Source organism: Arabidopsis lyrata, assembly GCF_000004255.2.
Source record: "Arabidopsis lyrata subsp. lyrata unplaced genomic scaffold ARALYscaffold_4, whole genome shotgun sequence".
NCBI classification, from domain to species: Eukaryota; Viridiplantae; Streptophyta; class Magnoliopsida; order Brassicales; family Brassicaceae; genus Arabidopsis; species Arabidopsis lyrata.
Window position 1 is genome coordinate 11,295,959 of NW_003302552.1, and position 19,226 is coordinate 11,315,184.

The window sequence follows — 19,226 nt, forward strand, 5'->3', positions numbered from 1 at the left end:
TTCCATAAATGGTGCTGTGATTGAAAGAGGACAAAAAAGATGGTCTCAGATACAGGTCACACGTTAATATTTTACTAGATATATACGTTGCATCTATAGTCGGCTTATTTAAAAATAATATTTCAAAGAAATATACCAAAATGAAAGTGAATCTACTAGTAGTTAATTTTATGCTGTAAATCTGTAACAGTCTTAAGGCTTAAGAGTAGAAAGATGATATTACATTACAGACATCAAAAGTGAAAGAGGAGGTTTTGGAAATAAGAAACAAGGGAGAAAGTGTTAAATATGTGTCTCTCTGTCTCAGTCTCAGCCACAAGGTGTGAGTTTCTTGTTACCTGCACCACGAGGATTATCGTCCTTCCAGTCATCGAAAGCTCTAGCTTTCATTACAGCTTCTTCGTCTTCATCATCATCTTCCTCGTCTTCTTCTTTTCTTCTCAGAGGTTTATCATTGTACCATGAGGTCGTTGCTTCTTCAATGGCTTTTTTCGTCTGCTCTTGCCAATCATTCATTATGTTCATCTCTGTTAACCCAGCATCCTCTATGCACATTGTTGGCATCCTACAAAATCCAAGTTTAATCACCATTCTAAAAAATCTCAAAAGAATTGTGATGAGAATGATTTTTTGTTTACCTGTGACTTGGTTGGAAAACCTGAGCTATCATCCTCTCTCTCTCGGTAGAGAGCGGTCCACCCACGATGCTTGCTGGACCGAATATAAGAGGTTGGTTCTTGTGGTCGTGACCTTGTGATACAGAAGCTCTTCCTTCTAACACATCTTGTGCAAATGTGGCACAAGTGATTGGTTGTGCCGGTTTAGAGTACTGTATCCTTGCAGCAGCGTCTCTGTGCCAGGTTTCAGCTTTCTTTGTACGATCATCAAGAGCATCCCGAGAGAACCCATCCTCTCCATCCTGATCAAAATATCATCACAATTATCTTCGTTTCTATGTTTATCAAATAGTTTTGTTTGCATGTAAGTAAACTAAGACCACGGTAAGCTACCTTCAACTGTCTTTCCTTTATTGCAGAGAGCATTTCCTCTTCTCTCTTTAGCATTTCCAACAGATCAATAGCCTGTAGCGAAGTTCAATCATAAGATAAAGCCTCCTCAACTTGTGAAAAATCATAGGATTCTAATGAAATGATTTTTAGACTAACCTTACAAATAGCCAAGTTAATTGAGGAGAGCCAGGCCTGTAGAAAAAAGCCATAATATTAGGTTTAGAAGAAAATCGAATTAGAGAAAGCAGCCAAACAAAAAGTAGGACAAACCTCTCTCTCTTCTTCGCTGTCATCATCTGGAATATCTTCTTCTCCAGATTCAACCGGAGTCGACAAAGCTGATGCTTTAGTGGAACGTCCACGTCGCTCCTTTCTCTCTTTAATTTCAAGAAGCTTTGCCTCTGCAGCCTTTTGACGTTTGAAGCGAGCTATCTACAAAGTACCGAAATCACTCAACACAGATTTGAAAATCCGAAAACCTTAAATTCATTCTTGTCAGGATATAAACTAAAGAAACAAGGCTAAATCTACCTTCAAAGCCCTTCGATCTGCAGGTGCACCAGAACTTCGTGAAGAAGCCTCCAACTCCTCATCTGGAACAAGTTCCATTGCCTCACAGAACGAAAAGAACTCCTAGACACAATAAAAGACTATACATCAATCTAAAGAAATCCAACCAAATGCATATTCCTATTAGCACTAGCATCAAATGGATGCAACAACCTGCAAACACTCAGCAGAAAACTCACCTTCAACTTTGCATATGAGGCCTTGACAATCTGAATACGGTCCTCCTGTATGATTTTCTCCGTCAACTCCGCAAGATAATAAGGCACCTATAGTCACAAGAAGATATATATCCCTCATCACTTTAAAGAAGTGTTAATGCAAACACATACAAACTTATGATCTTCCAAATAGAGTCTAGCTTGAAGAGGGTAGTTATATCAAGCTAAAACTAAAAAGCAATTTACCATCGGCCAAAGTTATTCACTTTGAGATAAATCACGTCTTTGCTAATCTAATAACAAAACTAGTATACAAACAAGAGAAACTTTCTCAGATTGCAGAGAAAGTTACCAAAAGGTACTTGAGATTGTTCGTGCTGATATCTTCTTTAGTCTCGTTAGAAGAGAACAAGCCCAATTTTCCGATCATGTCTTCGCATTTCTGAAACATCTCACATCCTTTCTTCACAACATCCTAACAAACAAACAAGAAGCATACCCGGAAATGTCCAAATTCAGTAAACTTACCCTAATCGAATTCGAAATACAAGAAAGTTAGAAGCTTCCACCTGATCGGTACCAGACTCTGAAGCCGCGAGATGAATTTTCCTTGCTTGCTCGAACAACGCTGATAAAGGCAATTCCTCCATAGACAGACCACCCATCACAAACTAGAAAGCAATTTCTCGATGAAAAAAGAATTCACAATCACAGAAATGTCTACGGATTCGAGTTTCTTCGAGAAGTGGATCGGTGAAGTCTTTGAAACTTTTTAGGGTTCCAAATCGAAATCTGGCGAATTTACAGAGTTTAGATGAAACTGTTAACTGCGAAGAGCTTGATAAGATACGGCTGAGATCATGCCGCGTCAAGTGAAGATGATTATTGGAAATAATATATGTTTAAGGAGATGATCAAGTTCTCATTATCTTAGAGATTTTGAAAATTTTAAGAGATCTCTAGTGAACAACTATGTTTTTTTTTGCAGGCGCATCCAAATATCAAGAGAAGCCTGCACTCATGCACTAACTAGAGATCTTTAGTACCACAATAGAGACAGAGTTAGGCCCAAAATCCAAGCAATTTCATCTAAAGTTAAGTTGGTGCATTAGCCGCTTAGAGCTCAAGATTCATGTCTACTTGAAATCCCAGTAATCAGTAAACCAAAGAAAGTAAGTTTCATCTAAAGCTAGTTTGGTGCACTGACACACTTAAAAAGACTAAACACTAACGAAGAAGCCACAGAACTAAACACACAATGGCAGCTTTAAATGGTGAAACAGATCAAACATCAAACAATGGCAGCTTTAGATGGTGAAACAGATCAACTCAATACAAAATCAAACATCAAAAACGATAATAGCCTATAAGCATTAGAAACACGAAATCAAACAAAGCCACAACACTCGTCTCCATTGGTACACATAAACTCAATACAAAATCATGAATTAGAGATATATCATACCTCTCAAACAGTGGTTGCAGCGATTTCAATCCGTAACACCTGAAACCCACTTCGAGATTTCAATGACTAAAGGAGAAATCAAATCCAATAATCAAACCCATGAGTCTTACCTCTCAAACAATGGTCGCAGCTAATTCAATCGTAACACCTAAACCCACGCACGAGAGAGAAGAAGACAGCCGGCGGAGAGATCAAAGAGGAGTGGAGTGGAGTGAGAAGATCAAAGACGAGTGGATTCCGGCGAGAGATCCGGCGGAGAGATCCAGCTTCGGTGCGAAGGATCTCGTTTCTCTTCTCACCTCCAGTCAACTGCTCCGATCAGACTCAGTCGGAAAATGATCATTTTTTGGATGAGTTTGATAAAAATCATCCAACTGGTTCATCTCACTGCTCTGTAAAATTGTTATAAACGAACATCATAACTCATCTCCATTCAGATGATCCATCTGAATGGAGAAACGAACAGCACCGAAGCCGTTAGATCTGTAGACAAGACCTCAAACCGACTCTGTAAAAAATCATCAAGTCAAAGATCGAAAAAGCAGCTTCTTCAACTCTTTCGATGTTCATTCAAACACCGACTACGTGCTAATTAATCTACATATACATTTTTACAGGGTTTTTTGCATAAACTCTTTTGGATCCGGTTTTAGTCTATTCGGATCTTGGATAAGCAATTTTAGGCATATTGTAATAAAAAAACTTCCTTATTAGTTTGACCCAGTTTATGAGCAATCAGATACCTCCGAAATTTCTTGTTACAACAATAAATCAAAATCGGCATTAATTAGTGAGACAAAATTAACAACCAGATTTAGGAAATAAAAACCAACTCATTAGCGTGTTTTATTAGCCTAATTAATATGACAATATTAATTTACTTTCTTAAATTAAACCACATTAAATTCAAAAATATTTCCACGATCCTATCAGTTCAATAATATTCCCAAAATTATCTCTAAACTATATTTAAGGAAAACTAATACTGTATTTGTAACCAAACCGTTTTACGGAATCACAATACAATATCTCTTAAGTTTCTTCTTTTTCAACACAATTAATTCAAAAAATAACTCCCTCCAATCAATCCACTGATATTCCAAAAATATATCTCCGAATTCTATCATAAATATCTAAACTACCGCAAACAAAAATACTAGATCTCTATAATACCTAATAACCCACGAAATCTATTTATATCCTCCATCGAAAATATCTCTTCATTCCAATATCTACCTACAAATCTTCCCCATTAATTTTTAACAAATCAATTTCATAATTTAAATCGCATAAAACTGGTATATTCCTAACAAAAATAACAAATTGAAAGATATTATTCCAAAAATATTTCTTCACGTAAAATCTATCATTTAATGACTACGAATCACTTGACCCAATTATTTGTCCCTATATATACTCTACTACTATACACCTATTCCTATCAAAAAACTCAAAAGCTCATAAATCCGGACGTGTATACCTTTTTATTCTTTGCAACTAGATTTTAACCCGCGGTACACCGCGGGACTATATTTTAAAAAATAATTAAAATGTAATTTGTTTTGTTTATTAATAAAAAAATAACCAATGTTTTGTATATTTTAAATGTACTATCCATATATCTATATAAATATAAATAGTTTTGAGTACATTAATTTTGTTTTAGGTTTACGGTCATAAAATATAGGAACGGTAACACATAGTTCAGTAAATATCGTTTAAGTTATGAAAATAAGGTTTTTTTTTGTTTTTGTTTTATTTTTTTATTTAGAAATAATAGTTTGTTAATTATATTGTCAAATTTTGTAATTTAAGTTAAATATTATTTGGTTTTATCATTTTGTTTGTTTCTAAAATAAATCATGTATCATTTAGTATATATAGTTGTGTTGTGCAATGAAAATATTAGTGGGGACAATTATGATTTTCATACTAATTATAGTTTTAAGTTAATTTTTTTATAAACTTTGATTGTTAAACTGAACCAATTCTAATATAATTTTTCCGAATTGAAAAAACAGTATTTTAGTCTTTTTTAAAAATAAGTAACTTATATACAGATTTCTTAATTGGGTTTGTGTAAAAAAAATGAAGTGAATCGGTAATTAAATAGAGATTGTTGTCGGAACTTATCAATTTTTTTTTTTAAACTTATCATCTTCTTTCCTCAGAGCAAATTTTACTCATCTTCTTGGATAACCTAGTTTTCTCTAATCACAAAATCGTTGTCGATGTACTGCTGAAGGTTCAATCGATTTCTTCATCTGCTCCAAAGAATAAATTAACGTTAAACCGATTGTTTGCTACGAAATCCACCGTTTCAATATCTCTCACCTGAGAAGGCACAGTAAAAATTCGTTTCCTTTTCTCTTTTATTCGATGAATCCATCTTGCGAATATAAATTATTTCTCTATTATTTATATTTATATACATTATAAAATAAAGTAATTATTTATAACAGTGATTATATTTTAGAACAAAAATTTAAATATATAGTATTTTAAAGAATTACCCATCTTTTCCTACACTTTAGTAAATTTCCCTTCAAAGACCTAAACTTTTATTTTATTAATTTTCTCCCCCCGGCGGCTACGCTTCGCTTCACACGAGCCTTTGGCATTTTCGCGTTTTGAATTCAACCACCACAAGAAGAACACAAAAGCGCTCAATCTTCTTCTCACAAAATCTGCGATTCCCATCTCCAGAATCTGAATAATCGGAAAAATCAAGGTCTCAGCCGAGAAGAAAATGGGGAAGAACGAGAAAACATCTCTAGGTCGAGCTTTAGTGAAGCACCATAACCATATGATCCAAGAAACCAAGGAAAAAGGCAAATCCTACAAAGATCAACACAAGAAGGTTCTAGAATCTGTAACCGAAGTCAGCGACATCGATGCCATCATCGAACAAGCCGAGGAAGCTGAACGGCTTTTCGCGATTCATCACGATTCCGCAACGCCTGTTCCTATCAATATGTCAGTTTCTCGATTCATCAAAATTTGATTCTTGGAGATTTGCTTGTGATTGCTTCTTTGTATTGAATCATTTTGTATGTAAATAGGGACACAGGTTCGAGTTCAAGTGGTATAACAGCTAAAGAATGGAAAGAGCAAAGGATGAGAGAAGAGGCTTTACATGCTAGTAGTCTTCAAGTTCCTCGAAGGCGAGTGATTTTAAATACATTGATTTTGCTTCTTTGTTCATGTGTGATATAAGAAAGTCTTGTTTCGTTTAATATTCTTTCGCTTTACTTGTATTCAGACCTCATTGGACACCTAAAATGAATGTGGAACAACTTGATGCTAATGAAAGACAAGCTTTTCTTACTTGGCGACGGAAACTTGCGAGGTTTGGTTATGTTTTACTTCATTCTTCTGTTAGTAGAAGGATTGTTGCTGTTGGTAGAGTGGGAGATTGATTACTCATATTCAAGTGTTCGAACATTTATTTGGCTTCTACAAAGTCCGATCGTTTTCTCAATGGTCTAGTACAATGCTTTTCTATGGTTAAATGGTGGAACAAGTTGAGGAGAGTTTATACTTGATATAATGCGTATAAGCTAGCGACTATGTTTACTCCAGTGCTTTCCAAATATTGTCACATACTGCAAGCTTTTGGCTATCACTTATGACATTTTAATTAGTTTACTCTCAGTTTTTGTTTATTATTATGATATAATTGGTTCTGAGGTTACAAGTTGATGCATTTATCTCAAACTAGCACTTGATAAAGTTAAAGTACTTTGGCAATGCATATGTAAGTTCGTTGTGTGTTCTAGATATTTGTTTTGTACCAAAGAAAAAAACTGGGATAGAGTTTAGAATACGTTTTGGTTTGACCACGTTTGTTGATAAAAATGCATCCATTTTCACATCTTGAAGCAGATTATAGCTCACTAAAGATACTATGTTACTATTTTAGATGTATGGTTTGATTTCATTATGTGCAATTTTCGTTGGGACTTAGTGTACTTATGCATCCCTACTTGTTCTGCTGTATTCATTCAGCCTCGAGGAAAATGAAAAGCTTGTGTTGACACCATTCGAGAAGAACCTTGACATCTGGAGACAACTTTGGCGAGTGCTTGAACGAAGTGATTTGGTATGTCATTTTTTCTATGATATTTTTTTCGTCTCATAGAGCTCATTTTGCATAGGTTAAGTTATTTGCAATATCATTGGCTATTTTTACTTCTCTTTCAGATTGTTATGGTTGTTGATGCTAGAGATCCTCTGTTTTACCGTTGTCCTGATCTTGAGGTAACTCTATCTCTGCCAACTTGCTGATATCTCTTAATTGAACTTTCCTGATCCATATCAACGATTAACGTGAAAATTTGTTCTGAAACAGGCATATGCACAAGAAATTGATGAGCATAAAAAAACAATGCTTCTGGTCAACAAGGCGGATTTGTTACCTTCTTATGCCAGGTAAACTTGTTGCCTTGTTTCTTTTCCTCCAACCTGTTTGTTTTATTGCTAACCAGTTCGGTTCTACATGATGTAAATTCAGGGAGAAATGGGCGGAATACTTCTCCCGCAACAATATTCTGTTTGTCTTCTGGTCAGCCAAAGCTGCTACGGCTACCCTAGAAGGTAAACCCCTGAAAGAACAGTGGAGAGCACCTGATACCTCTCACAAGACAGATAACCCAGCTGTTAAAGTATATGGAAGGGACGAGCTTTTGGCTCGATTAAAACTTGAGGCTCTAGAGATAGTAAAAATGAGGAAATCTAGAGGAGTTTCCGCAACTTCTGCTGAATCACACCGCGAACAAGTTGTGGTTGGCTTTGTTGGGTACCCGAATGTGGGAAAGAGTTCGACAATCAACGCATTGGTAGGTCAGAAGCGAACAGGTGTCACATCTACCCCCGGGAAAACGAAGCATTTCCAGACATTGATAATCTCTGAGGATTTAATGCTCTGCGATTGCCCTGGTTTAGTCTTCCCTTCATTCTCAAGCTCAAGATATGAAATGATTGCTTCTGGAGTTCTTCCAATAGACCGGATGACCGAGCACCGCGAAGCTATTAAGGTTGTGGCTGAACGTGTTCCTCGGCATGCCATTGAGGATGTGTACAACATCTCTCTACCTAAACCCAAAAGCTATGAGCCTCAGTCACGCCCACCACTTGCATCAGAGCTTCTAAGAACTTACTGCCTTTCTCGTGGCTATGTTGCCTCTAGTGGACTACCTGATGAGACAAGAGCAGCTAGGCAGATTCTGAAAGATTACATTGAAGGTAAGCTTCCACATTTTGCAATGCCTCCAGAGATAACCCGAGATGATGAAAACGAGACAGCGGATGATAATATGGGAGCCGAAACACGAGAAGGTTCACAGCCTGAGGAGGAAGGCAAAGAAGCTACTGGCCTTGGTCTTGGTCTTGATCAAGTTCTAGATGATCTGAGCTCGTTTGATCTTGCAAATGGAATTGGGTCTAACAAAAAGAAACAGCACAAGAAGTCACATAGAAAACCATGATTCGGTCGCCAGTGCTGAGAGGTTTCCAGAAACCGATAAACAATCACAATGCATTGAACAACAAATGCTGGAATATATGATACAGTTGTGGATTTTTCATATGTAGAAATTGTGAAAAGTTCTAACAGCTGTTGGTTAGATGTTATGTTTGCGCAAAATATGAGAGATATCGAGAAATTTTCAGCTTGATGCTAGTAGTCAATATATTGATGAAGAGTACTCTGAAGCAGGTTCTATAGTTGTATGATATTTCCCAGTGACATATTATAGACCATTCACTCACATGCAGAGCAAACACCAATTTGTTCAAGTTGACAACTTAAACTTCAATTTTCAGTTCCCAGACTTTTATTGTATTTTGCAATTTTAGAATCTTTTAACTTTTGCAACATGCAGCATCACTCTTGTATTCTCAATCAATGCACATGCAAGGTTTTCTCACGATTGTTGAAATTTGCGTTTTCAGCTCTATTTCATAGCTTTGGACTTTGGAGGAATCCAATTAATTCTTTAAGCTTTGTCACTTCATTTTAAGTATGTCATCGCCGTCTTTTAATGAGCAAATAAAACATACTACTATCAGTTAAGAAGTCAACAATTTATTTGCAATTGTCATTAACAATTTTTCTAACCAAAATCTTTGTTCCCATGCTGCATTTAACAAATTTTCTTTTTCTAACAAAAGTTTGATAAACACGAAAAACCGCAAAAAAAATTTGGTGATCTAATGCAAACTTGGCTCATATTTGAAGAGCTCAACTCATATACCTCAGATTTTTCTTAGGTTCTTCATTTTTGTAAAACTTTTTTTTTGGCAAGGGAAAACTTTATTGCTTAAGGTCAATTTGTAATTAATAACAAACCGTCTGAAATTCAAACATGCAGATTGTACGCAATGCTGATTGAGTTTCATGTATTTTTCATATATTAGTCGTTTATTTATATATAGTTAGTTTGGCGGTTTGTACGAAGTTAATCTGAATGAACTTATGTAGATTCTGTTGCAGATGACATTTAATGCATTAGAATTTAGAAGTCCTCATGGGTCATGGCATTGCGATTTGTCTTCACCATTCATTGTTTATTTATTTATTCTTTTCCAATTTTATTTATTACATGCAGATTGTGAGCAATTTTTTTTTTTGATATACCCGATCGGCTGATCCGGTCTGTCCTGGAGGAACGCACTAAAGTGCTACCATGTGGACTCGTCGCCAATACGTAGGTGTTGGACTACCACACTGCTAACCCCAAGTTTGGAATGCTTTCCGACTAATGCTCGGAGGTATCGAGTTAGCTTGATCCCAGATACCATGTGAATTGTTTGGGTCTTGGCCCAAGCCTAGACTTCCCACACAAATGTGATTTTTGTTTTCAGGGTGGATCGAACTTGGGTTAGTTCCTTCGCTATATTCATCAATGAACTTATAAATGACTTAATTTTCACTTTCTAGTTGGAGGACATGTGACCGAACTTTTCTTCTCTTTGTGATTTTATTTAGTCTCAATTAGAGTTCGCCGTAGTCTCGTTTTCTCCCAGGCCCGACGCCCAAGGTAGCCGCACATCGGAAGCAAGATGACGCATCACCGGCGTTTTGTCTCTGTTCTTCCTCTCGCCTCTCTCGAAATCTCTGAAGAACCGTCCCAAACTTCCGCCGGTAGATCTACGACGCCGGCGAGATCTTTTTAAATTTTCTTTGGCGTTTTTTCTGCTCCGGTCTCCATGTTGATGTGTTCGACTTTGACGTTTGCTCGCTCGCTTTCTCCGTCCGCAGTGACATCTCAAGAAGGTCTTCTCAAGCTGCTTTGTAAGCTCAATCTGTTTTCTCCAAAGTCTTCAGAACCTCTCCACCCACCGGAGCCACCAGATCCCCCACCGTTTCCAAGTTCCTCCTCACCTCCGAAGATCAAGGTGTTGACCTTCCTTCCTGTCGAGTGTTGCCTCGCTGGCCTGACGTGTTTCGCCGGCGACAGCCACTTTTCCCCATCGTCGTTCCCGTAACCAAGACTGCTGAGTTGGACCTTTCTCTGGTCCTTTTGTTACTGGGCTTGGTGAGCCCATTAATGTCTGCAGGTTTTTTTCCCAGCCCTCATAAGCTCATTTATGTTGTTGGCTTCACTGTTGTTCCTTCAGGAGTTCTTTCCAGTGTTTTTACCGACTTTTTTCCGAGACTCTACTCCTTTACGGAGAAACCTTCCTCCTTTACGGAGAGACCTTCCTCCTTTACGGAGAGACCTTCCTCCTTTATGGAGAGATCACTTCCACCTATTTCCTCCTCCTTGGAGAGAACACTTCCATCTTCCTCCTTTCTCAAGGAGAGACCTTTCTCTTCATTCCTCTTCTACATGAAGAGTGTTTGTCAAAGCTCAGCCTTTATGGCATTTAGAGCCTAGTCTGTTCGCTCGCCTCCTTTGGCATCTAAACATGTTACAGCACCCTCGGATCAAGTCCAAGTGTTGTCGATCGACTTCATGCTGATCACCTTCGAAGCCATTTTGAAGAATCTCCTGGTTATTATCTATGGATTTAACCTTCTATCTTATTGTTTTCAAGCTTTGTATTTCATTTGTGTTTCCTTTTCGAACATTCAACAAGTGATCTCTTTGGCAAGGAGTTTACGGATTCGTTTGGGTGTTGTATTCGCAAGCTAGTTTTAATATAATTACCGTTTGACCAAAAAAAAAAAAAATCTAGTCTCAATTTGGATGATCAAAACCAATGTAAAACTTATCTTAAATTCGTAGGTAGATTACTAGATTCTGTAAGATACATTTCTATATGTTACTGCATAATAAATTAAAACATTTATACAAATACGATAGAATTACTTGAAAGGGTACAAACATTTATAGGAATACGATAAAAATACAATAAACTAAAACGTGGTAAGTTCATGATCGTAAATCTTTTCTTCATAGTAAGTTAACAATAAATCATTTAATCATTTAATCTTTTCTTCGTAGTACCTTATCTAAGAAAATGTGTCAATTGCTGACAATTTTTTTTTTTAAATGTGTCATAGTATAAATAAATCTAAATTTTCTATAAAACAATACAAATCACAAACATATTAGCTACACAAATCCACCATTAGTTATGAATAATCAATACAATATCTTAAGCGATGTTCACATTACTAAATCGGTTCAGTTTCATGAGTATTGTTTGTATTTACATAAATGATGAAACAATATCTTAGTACAAGACTATATATAGCTTCAAGTTCGTTAAACAAATTGGAATAGATAAATCTTTTATTTCCTCAAATAATTTGTGTTGTTTCTTTAGTAAGTAATCCTCAAAACATATATGATTAATAAATTCTAGAGATTAATTTAATTATCTGCCTTCAAGAGAGAGATAAATAAAACAAAGGGCAAGTTTTTGTTTTTTTGTTTGTTTGGTGTTGAGTTCGTCTCTCTGTCTTTTTTCCTCATTTTTTGATACTTCTCAAAAGAAAAAAAAAAAAAAAAAAAAAAAACTGGGAAGAAGAAGAAGAACAAACTCATTTTCAAATTCTCCGACTTTTTCCGGAAGGATCTCACCGGAGAAAAGCTAAGCTAGGGTTTCTCTATCGTGAAGATTTTCGAAGCGACAACTTTGAATTTGCTAATTAAGAAGATGTGTTCCTAATTAAGAGCTTTGAAATTGACGATTTAGGGTTGTGAAAAAATGGATTTGGATTCATCTATGGTACCAGAGAATGATCAAGATCCTGTTGCTACGCCTGAGAATCACCAATCTCCTATGGAGAAAGAAGCGTCAGAGCAATCAACGGAAGAAACTGGATCCGAATCCGAATCGGCGTCTTTGACTCCTCCTTCTCCTCCGTCGCAGCAACAACAACCTCAGGTAACGACGGTGGTTGGTCCGAGATGTGCGCCAACGTATTCGGTTGTGAATGCTATAATAGAGAAGAAAGAAGATGGTCCTGGTCCTAGATGTGGACATACGTTGACGGCGGTTCCGGCGGTTGGTGAGGAAGGGACGTCTGGTTATATTGGACCGAGACTGATTTTGTTTGGTGGTGCTACTGCTCTTGAGGGTAATTCTGGAGGAACAGGAACACCTACTTCAGCTGGAAGTGCCGGCATTCGTATGTTTTCGATTTCTCCGTTGCTTTAGTTTCGTTTAAAGCTTTAAGCTTTAGTTTCTAATATCAATCCTTGATGTTAGAGTATGGTTTAGCATCAGTTCTTTGTGTATTTTTATGATTTAAGCCTTGTTTTTTCCTATGCAGGACTAGCTGGTGCAACCGCTGATGTCCATTGTTATGATGTTCTTACTAATAAGTGGTCGAGGTGAGTATAAGATATGAATTGTGCTCTCTGTGTCTTTAACAATTTTTTAGTATCCTTATAAGAAAAATGTACGAGATCTAGTAATTTGTTATTACTAGATATGAATTGTGCTTTCTGTATCTTTAACAATTTAATAGTATCCTTATAAGAAAAATGTACAAGATCTATTCATTTGTTATTAAGTGTGAAGTTCATTAATATGATGAAAATAATGCTGCAGGCTTACACCATATGGAGAACCACCTAGTCCAAGAGCTGCTCATGTTGCTACTGCTGTTGGGACTATGGTAGTCATTCAGGTAGGGGAGAAATTGTTTTGTTTTTTCTTGTAATGGACTGTAGTTTAGCAATTCAAGGTTATCAATTTTGGTTAGTAATGAATCTGTTACTGAATTGTCTCTGTGGCGCAGGGTGGAATAGGCCCTGCTGGTTTATCAGCTGAGGATCTTCACGTTCTTGATCTCACTCAGCAACGGCCACGATGGCACAGGTTTGAATATTAATCTGCTCTTTGCTGCTAGCTCGGTCCTGAAGTTAATTATGCTAGCTTGTCACTTGATTTGGAATATCCTCTTTATCTAGGGTTGTTGTTCAGGGTCCTGGACCAGGACCACGTTATGGACATGTCATGGCACTGGTAGGACAGAGATATCTCATGGCAATTGGTGGAAATGATGGTAAGCAGTTTTACTCGCCACCTCATTAAATGTGTATTTATATTCTCCTTAAATAGCTTCTTTTCACTCAATTTCCTTAAATTACCAGGAAAACGTCCATTAGCTGATGTATGGGCTTTGGACACTGCTGCCAAACCTTATGAATGGCGTAAGCTGGAACCGGAAGGGGAAGGTCCACCTCCATGCATGTAATTTTTTATTCCTTCGCTTCATTTCTTCTATGTGATTGTGTGGCTTTCAATTAAGTGTTGGATCTCTTAGGTTTGTACTTTATAACTAGGTATGCAACTGCAAGTGCGCGGTCTGATGGCCTTCTTCTTCTCTGTGGTGGAAGAGATGCGAATAGTGTGGTAAGCCAAAGAGTTTTACTGATATTTGCTTTGCATTGATGTTTTAAGTTCAGCACCTGGAGGGATTCCAAATGCTGTATTACTCTCAGTTACCATTAAATGAACTCTGCAGTGAAACAAACTTGTTCTACGAAGATAAGGGAATACCTTTTATTTGCAAATTACTTTAAATAAGAGTTCAAGTAGAAAACTATCTATCATGTTCATAAAGTTAAAATTAAAGTTTTAAAGTTTCTTTATCCGTCTTGATCTTTTTATTGCCATGATTAATAAGGCTTTGTGTACCTCTGCATGATAGCCCCTAGCAAGTGCATATGGACTTGCCAAGCACAGAGATGGACGTTGGGAATGGGCCATAGCCCCTGGTGTCTCCCCTTCTGCCAGATACCAGCATGCTGCAGTATGAGATACTTCTTTTTCTTTACTTCTCTTAGCTAGTTCCATCAGAAAAATCAACCTTTTGGTGTATAATTTTAGGTCTTTGTAAATGCAAGACTCCATGTCTCTGGTGGGGCACTTGGTGGTGGACGCATGGTAGAAGACTCGTCCAGTGTTGCAGGTTAGCAAAAGGAGATAAACAGTCTCATGTTTGTGTTGTTATGAAGATTTTCAATGAGAGAATACTTACCTTTTTTGCTTATACGTACAACCTTTAAAATGATGAATATATTATTTATTATACAACTTTAGGTCTTAATCGATGAATTTTTCCCTAGGCATATTGTTTCTTTCTAAAAGCGTAGTTATAGTCATCCTTTAAGCTGCATCATTCTTCCCAATGAACTGTAGAAGCCAAAATTTGATTTAATATTTGTGATTTATCTAAAACTATCAAACAGGGATTGTAAAAGAATGTTCACTCATCTATAACTTTTGTAGAGAGGAGCTACAAAATTCTATTCATAATAACTAGTACATGCGTTCATATAAGCTTCTCTGACTGGTTCATGTTTTTCTCTTTGTTCAGTGTTGGATACTGCAGCAGGTGTTTGGTGTGATACAAAATCGGTTGTTACTAGTCCTAGAACTGGTAGGTATAGTGCTGATGCAGCTGGTGGTGATGCTTCTGTTGAGCTGACTAGGCGTTGCAGGCATGCTGCTGCTGCAGTGGGTGATTTGATATTCATCTATGGTGGTTTGCGTGGAGGTAAGGAAAAAAGCTTGGCAGCTGTTATAGGCAATATACCATTACACGTTTGTCCATGAAATGAACCTGTCATATTGTACTGACTACTGAGCATCTTTTGTTCAAAAAAAAAATTAAAAAAATAGTACTGAGAATCCATTGATCTGTAAATTTGGCATAATATTTCATCGAGTTGTTAGTGTATGCTAATGTAGGATTGAACTTTTTTATATAGCTAGTTTGATCTTTTGTTAAAGTCTGGAGCTTACTATTATCAGTATTATTTAGTCAAACTGTTATAGAGTTCTCTCTTCACCAAATATATGTGCTGTTGCTTCTTTTCTCTTCACTTTGCAGACTGTGTATTTTCTTAAAACTATAGCTGCAAAATTTAACAATATTCTGTTGATGCTTTGGGAGTGTTACACTGTTACTTGATGACCTTTGATTATTTTCTCTTCCCATTGCAGACCGTGCCTTTTATTAAACTATAGCTGCAAATAGTAACAAAATTATGTTGATGTTTTAGGAGTGTTACTTGATGACCTATTGGTTGCTGAAGATCTTGCTGCGGCGGAAACAACATCTGCTGCCTCTCATGCTGCTGCTGCAGCAGCAGCAACAAACTCACCACCTGGCCGTTCACCTGGAAGATATGGATTTTCTGATGAAAGAACAGGGGAGCTACCAGAATCAGCTCCTGACTCTGTGGTGCTGGGAAGCCCTGTTGCACCCCCTGTAAATGGTGATATGTATACTGATATAAGCACTGAAAATGCAATGGTTCCAGGAACTCGGTTAGTTTCTTAATTTCTGGTGTGTCATATTGTTAGCACACCTATGCATTTTGTTGTAAAATATTTATCAAACAACATTGTAGGAGAACAAGCAAGGGTGTGGAGTATCTCGTTGAAGCATCTGCTGCGGAAGCCGAGGCTATTAGTGCAACATTAGCTGCTGCGAAGGCACGACAGGTCAACGGTGAAGTTGAACTCCCAGATAGGGATCGTGGTGCTGAGGCTACACCCAGTGGAAAACCTTCATTATCATTGATTAAGCCTGATTCGGCAGTACCGAACAGTGTTATTCCTGCAGGCGTTCGACTGCATCATAGAGCTGTGAGTCAAACTAACTCTATCAAGTAAAATCTGACATGTTGCAACATATTTCCAACTCATTTACCAGTGGTTTACATCTCTAATTTCTGATTTATATTTTGCATTTATTTTTGGAACTTTGTAAGGTGGTGGTTGCCGCAGAAACAGGTGGAGCCTTAGGTGGAATGGTTAGACAGTTATCCATTGATCAATTTGAAAATGAGGGACGCCGTGTGAGTTATGGGACACCCGAAAGTGCAACAGCAGCAAGGAAATTATTAGATCGTCAGATGTCAATCAATAGTGTTCCGAAAAAGGTAGATAGTTTTGCTCTCCAAATGAAATGCTGCAAGAAATCATTATTGCCTGCTTGAACTATTGTGAAGAATTTTTCTTACTGTGGCACTGGTCATTTGGTTGGTCTGATAACAATAGGAAGTGTAGTTAGATACGGTAGAGGTGTATTACCCCTTGGTTTAATAGGTTTGGAAACTTATTTGTAAACAGACATGTAATCCTACTAGATCATGTGTATTGTTCAATGGTATGAGGTTCCGAGTCGACTATTCCATACCTTCTAATGATACACAACTCCATTTTATTAGGTTGTAGCTCATCTTTTGAAGCCTCGGGGGTGGAAGCCTCCAGTTCGACGCCAGTTTTTCTTGGATTGCAATGAAATAGCTGATCTTTGTGACAGTGCAGAACGTATCTTCTCAAGCGAACCTACTGTGTTACAGCTTAAAGCTCCTATTAAGATATTTGGTGATTTGCATGGTCAGTTTGGGGATCTCATGCGCCTTTTTGATGAATATGGTTCACCATCAACAGCTGGAGACATATCGTAAGTGTGCAGCTGAATCTCTATAGCTATGCTATGTGTTGGTCTGACATTACTGACTGTGTATTAATGGTTGTCAGATACATCGATTACCTCTTCTTAGGGGACTATGTTGATCGGGGTCAACACAGCCTAGAGACAATTACACTTCTGCTTGCGTTAAAGGTAGTTTAACGAGCACCATATTAGTGCACTCTTTTCAGGTATTATTAACTCTTGATAGGAAACTGTATAACGTTCTATGGTTGACACTGCAGGTTGAATACCAACATAACGTACACCTGATTCGTGGAAATCATGAAGCTGCTGACATTAATGCCCTTTTTGGTTTCCGGATAGAGTGTATTGAGCGAATGGTAGTGTCTCGTCTCTGTGAATCTCTTGTTTCCACTTTTAGGTTCTCATGTCGTGGCTACTTTGCAGGGTGAACGTGATGGGATCTGGGTGTGGCACCGAATAAACCGTTTATTCAATTGGCTACCTCTGGCTGCACTGATTGAAAATAAAATTATCTGTATGCATGGGGGAATTGGTCGGTCGATAAATCATGTGGAACAGATAGAAAATATCCAACGTCCAATTACGATGGAAGCTGGCTCAATTGTACTTATGGATTTACTATGGTAAGCTCTTGTCTAGTGTTGTATCATTGTATATTTCTCCTTGATACTTGTCTCACTAGTATTTCATTTTGCATTCTGTTAGGTCGGATCCAACTGAAAATGACAGTGTTGAAGGTTTGAGGCCCAATGCTAGAGGCCCTGGGTTGGTTACTTTCGGGGTTAGTGGTCTTTTTCTTCTATTTCGTGCATTTTGCATTGATAACTGCTCTCTTTCCCTTCCCCTCTCACCTCATACTCCACTACATTCCCTTGAGTGATCTTTTCTTTCCTCCCATTTTGAGCTTCCAACGTGTGAAAGGGACTGATTTTGCTATAGTCCCTTACTCTTGACTTATTCATGGGCTGTTAGACAATAATATTGGAGAATGTAATTCTACTTCGCTTCCATAAGTAGTTCTGCCTGTTCTATTACTTACCAAGAAGTTGGCAATTGCAGCCTGACCGTGTCATGGAGTTTTGCAACAACAATGATCTTCAATTGATTGTACGTGCGCATGAATGTGTGATGGACGGATTTGAGCGTTTCGCCCAAGGTCATCTGATAACGCTCTTTTCAGCAACAAACTATTGTGGTATGTCTATGGAACCGAGAACTCTCTACTAAGTCGGTAATAAGACCTGATCTGATAGTTTCTTACAAAAATTATCTATATTTCTTCCTTTTCAGGTACTGCAAACAATGCCGGGGCTATCTTGGTGTTGGGGAGAGATCTTGTGGTGGTTCCTAAGCTTATCCATCCATTGCCTCCAGCAATTACCTCACCTGAAACTTCACCAGAAAGACATATAGAGGATACATGGATGCAGGTTTTTATCTCAAACATATACTTATCTTTCTTTTGTCAACCTGAGAAATGGTGTCACTGAGCATTTATTTTGCAGGAGTTAAATGCAAATCGACCACCAACACCAACAAGAGGACGCCCACAAAATCCAAATGACCGCGGCTCTCTTGCTTGGATATAACCCCAGAGAAAGAATGATGCGTGCGAGATTACATACTTCTCCCGACAGCCGCCTCTGAGTGATCCTCATGTTGTGTACAGATCCAACCAAACTGTTCAAGTATCGATTGCTATTTACCAACGAGATGGATCACACTGAGAATCAACGAGGGTTCTGAGATATCGGGAAATATCACAGGTTAAGTTCAAGTCAGATGATGAAAGGGTAAAAAATTTGGAGGTGGTGAGTAACTGAGTAGTGAGGAGGAAGAGTATTTGTTGGGTTAAAGGGTTTTTGTCATTTTTATTCATATATTTGATTTTCTTAACTTTGTTTTTGCTTAGTATTGATTAATTGAATTATATATGTGGTATTGGGCTTTTGGTGAGGGACACAAAACGGGCGGGAGTGAGTAGGTGTATTAGTTTTGGGGTATTTATGTATCATAGAGAGGTGTTTGGGCGATTGTGTAATTTCTCTATTAATATTTTCAGTATGTAATTTGTAGCCAACGTTTGTGTGTGTTTATGATACTGAAAATTTTCTCTCCCATTTTCTCTATCACATACTCACCTA

At 37.6% G+C, this 19,226-nt stretch overlaps 3 protein-coding genes across 4 annotated transcripts; 2 read left to right on the top strand and 1 right to left on the bottom strand.

Moving 5' to 3' along the window:
* Positions 1 to 107: 107 nt before the first annotated feature.
* On the bottom strand, positions 108 to 3,728 carry LOC9315140 (PP2A regulatory subunit TAP46). Of its 2 annotated transcripts, none has more exons than XM_002880850.2 (11): positions 3,314 to 3,728; positions 3,204 to 3,242; positions 2,308 to 2,530; positions 2,091 to 2,213; positions 1,760 to 1,846; positions 1,542 to 1,643; positions 1,281 to 1,442; positions 1,167 to 1,202; positions 1,011 to 1,082; positions 639 to 919; positions 108 to 565 (listed from the first exon to the last, which is right to left on the bottom strand). In XM_002880850.2, exons 3-11 carry the CDS (start codon positions 2,401 to 2,403, stop codon positions 310 to 312), a joined length of 1,215 nt encoding a protein of 404 aa, XP_002880896.1. In that variant the 5' UTR covers positions 2,404 to 2,530; positions 3,204 to 3,242; positions 3,314 to 3,728; the 3' UTR covers positions 108 to 309. The 2 variants fall into 2 exon arrangements, with proteins under 2 accessions (XP_002880896.1, XP_020885544.1); XM_021029885.1 differs by having other exon boundaries at positions 3,204 to 3,269.
* Positions 3,729 to 5,739: 2,011 nt separating this feature from the next.
* LOC9316964 (GTPase LSG1-1) lies at positions 5,740 to 8,984 on the top strand. The gene is made up of 7 exons (XM_021029271.1): positions 5,740 to 6,179; positions 6,266 to 6,367; positions 6,466 to 6,552; positions 7,212 to 7,305; positions 7,407 to 7,463; positions 7,555 to 7,634; positions 7,717 to 8,984. Exons 1-7 carry the CDS (start codon positions 5,953 to 5,955, stop codon positions 8,687 to 8,689), a joined length of 1,620 nt encoding a protein of 539 aa, XP_020884930.1. The 5' UTR covers positions 5,740 to 5,952; the 3' UTR covers positions 8,690 to 8,984.
* Positions 8,985 to 12,132: 3,148 nt separating this feature from the next.
* On the top strand, positions 12,133 to 19,202 carry LOC9315142 (serine/threonine-protein phosphatase BSL3). Its single transcript, XM_021028524.1, has 21 exons — positions 12,133 to 12,786; positions 12,931 to 12,991; positions 13,212 to 13,290; positions 13,402 to 13,481; positions 13,574 to 13,668; positions 13,757 to 13,856; positions 13,949 to 14,018; positions 14,317 to 14,418; positions 14,496 to 14,577; positions 14,986 to 15,165; positions 15,674 to 15,941; positions 16,025 to 16,262; positions 16,388 to 16,558; positions 16,847 to 17,085; positions 17,163 to 17,247; positions 17,340 to 17,438; positions 17,506 to 17,705; positions 17,788 to 17,863; positions 18,142 to 18,277; positions 18,373 to 18,512; positions 18,588 to 19,202. The coding sequence occupies exons 1-21, from the start codon at positions 12,363 to 12,365 to the stop codon at positions 18,669 to 18,671; spliced, it is 3,009 nt and encodes a 1,002-aa protein (XP_020884183.1). The 5' UTR covers positions 12,133 to 12,362; the 3' UTR covers positions 18,672 to 19,202.
* The last annotated feature ends 24 nt before the right edge of the window (positions 19,203 to 19,226 follow it).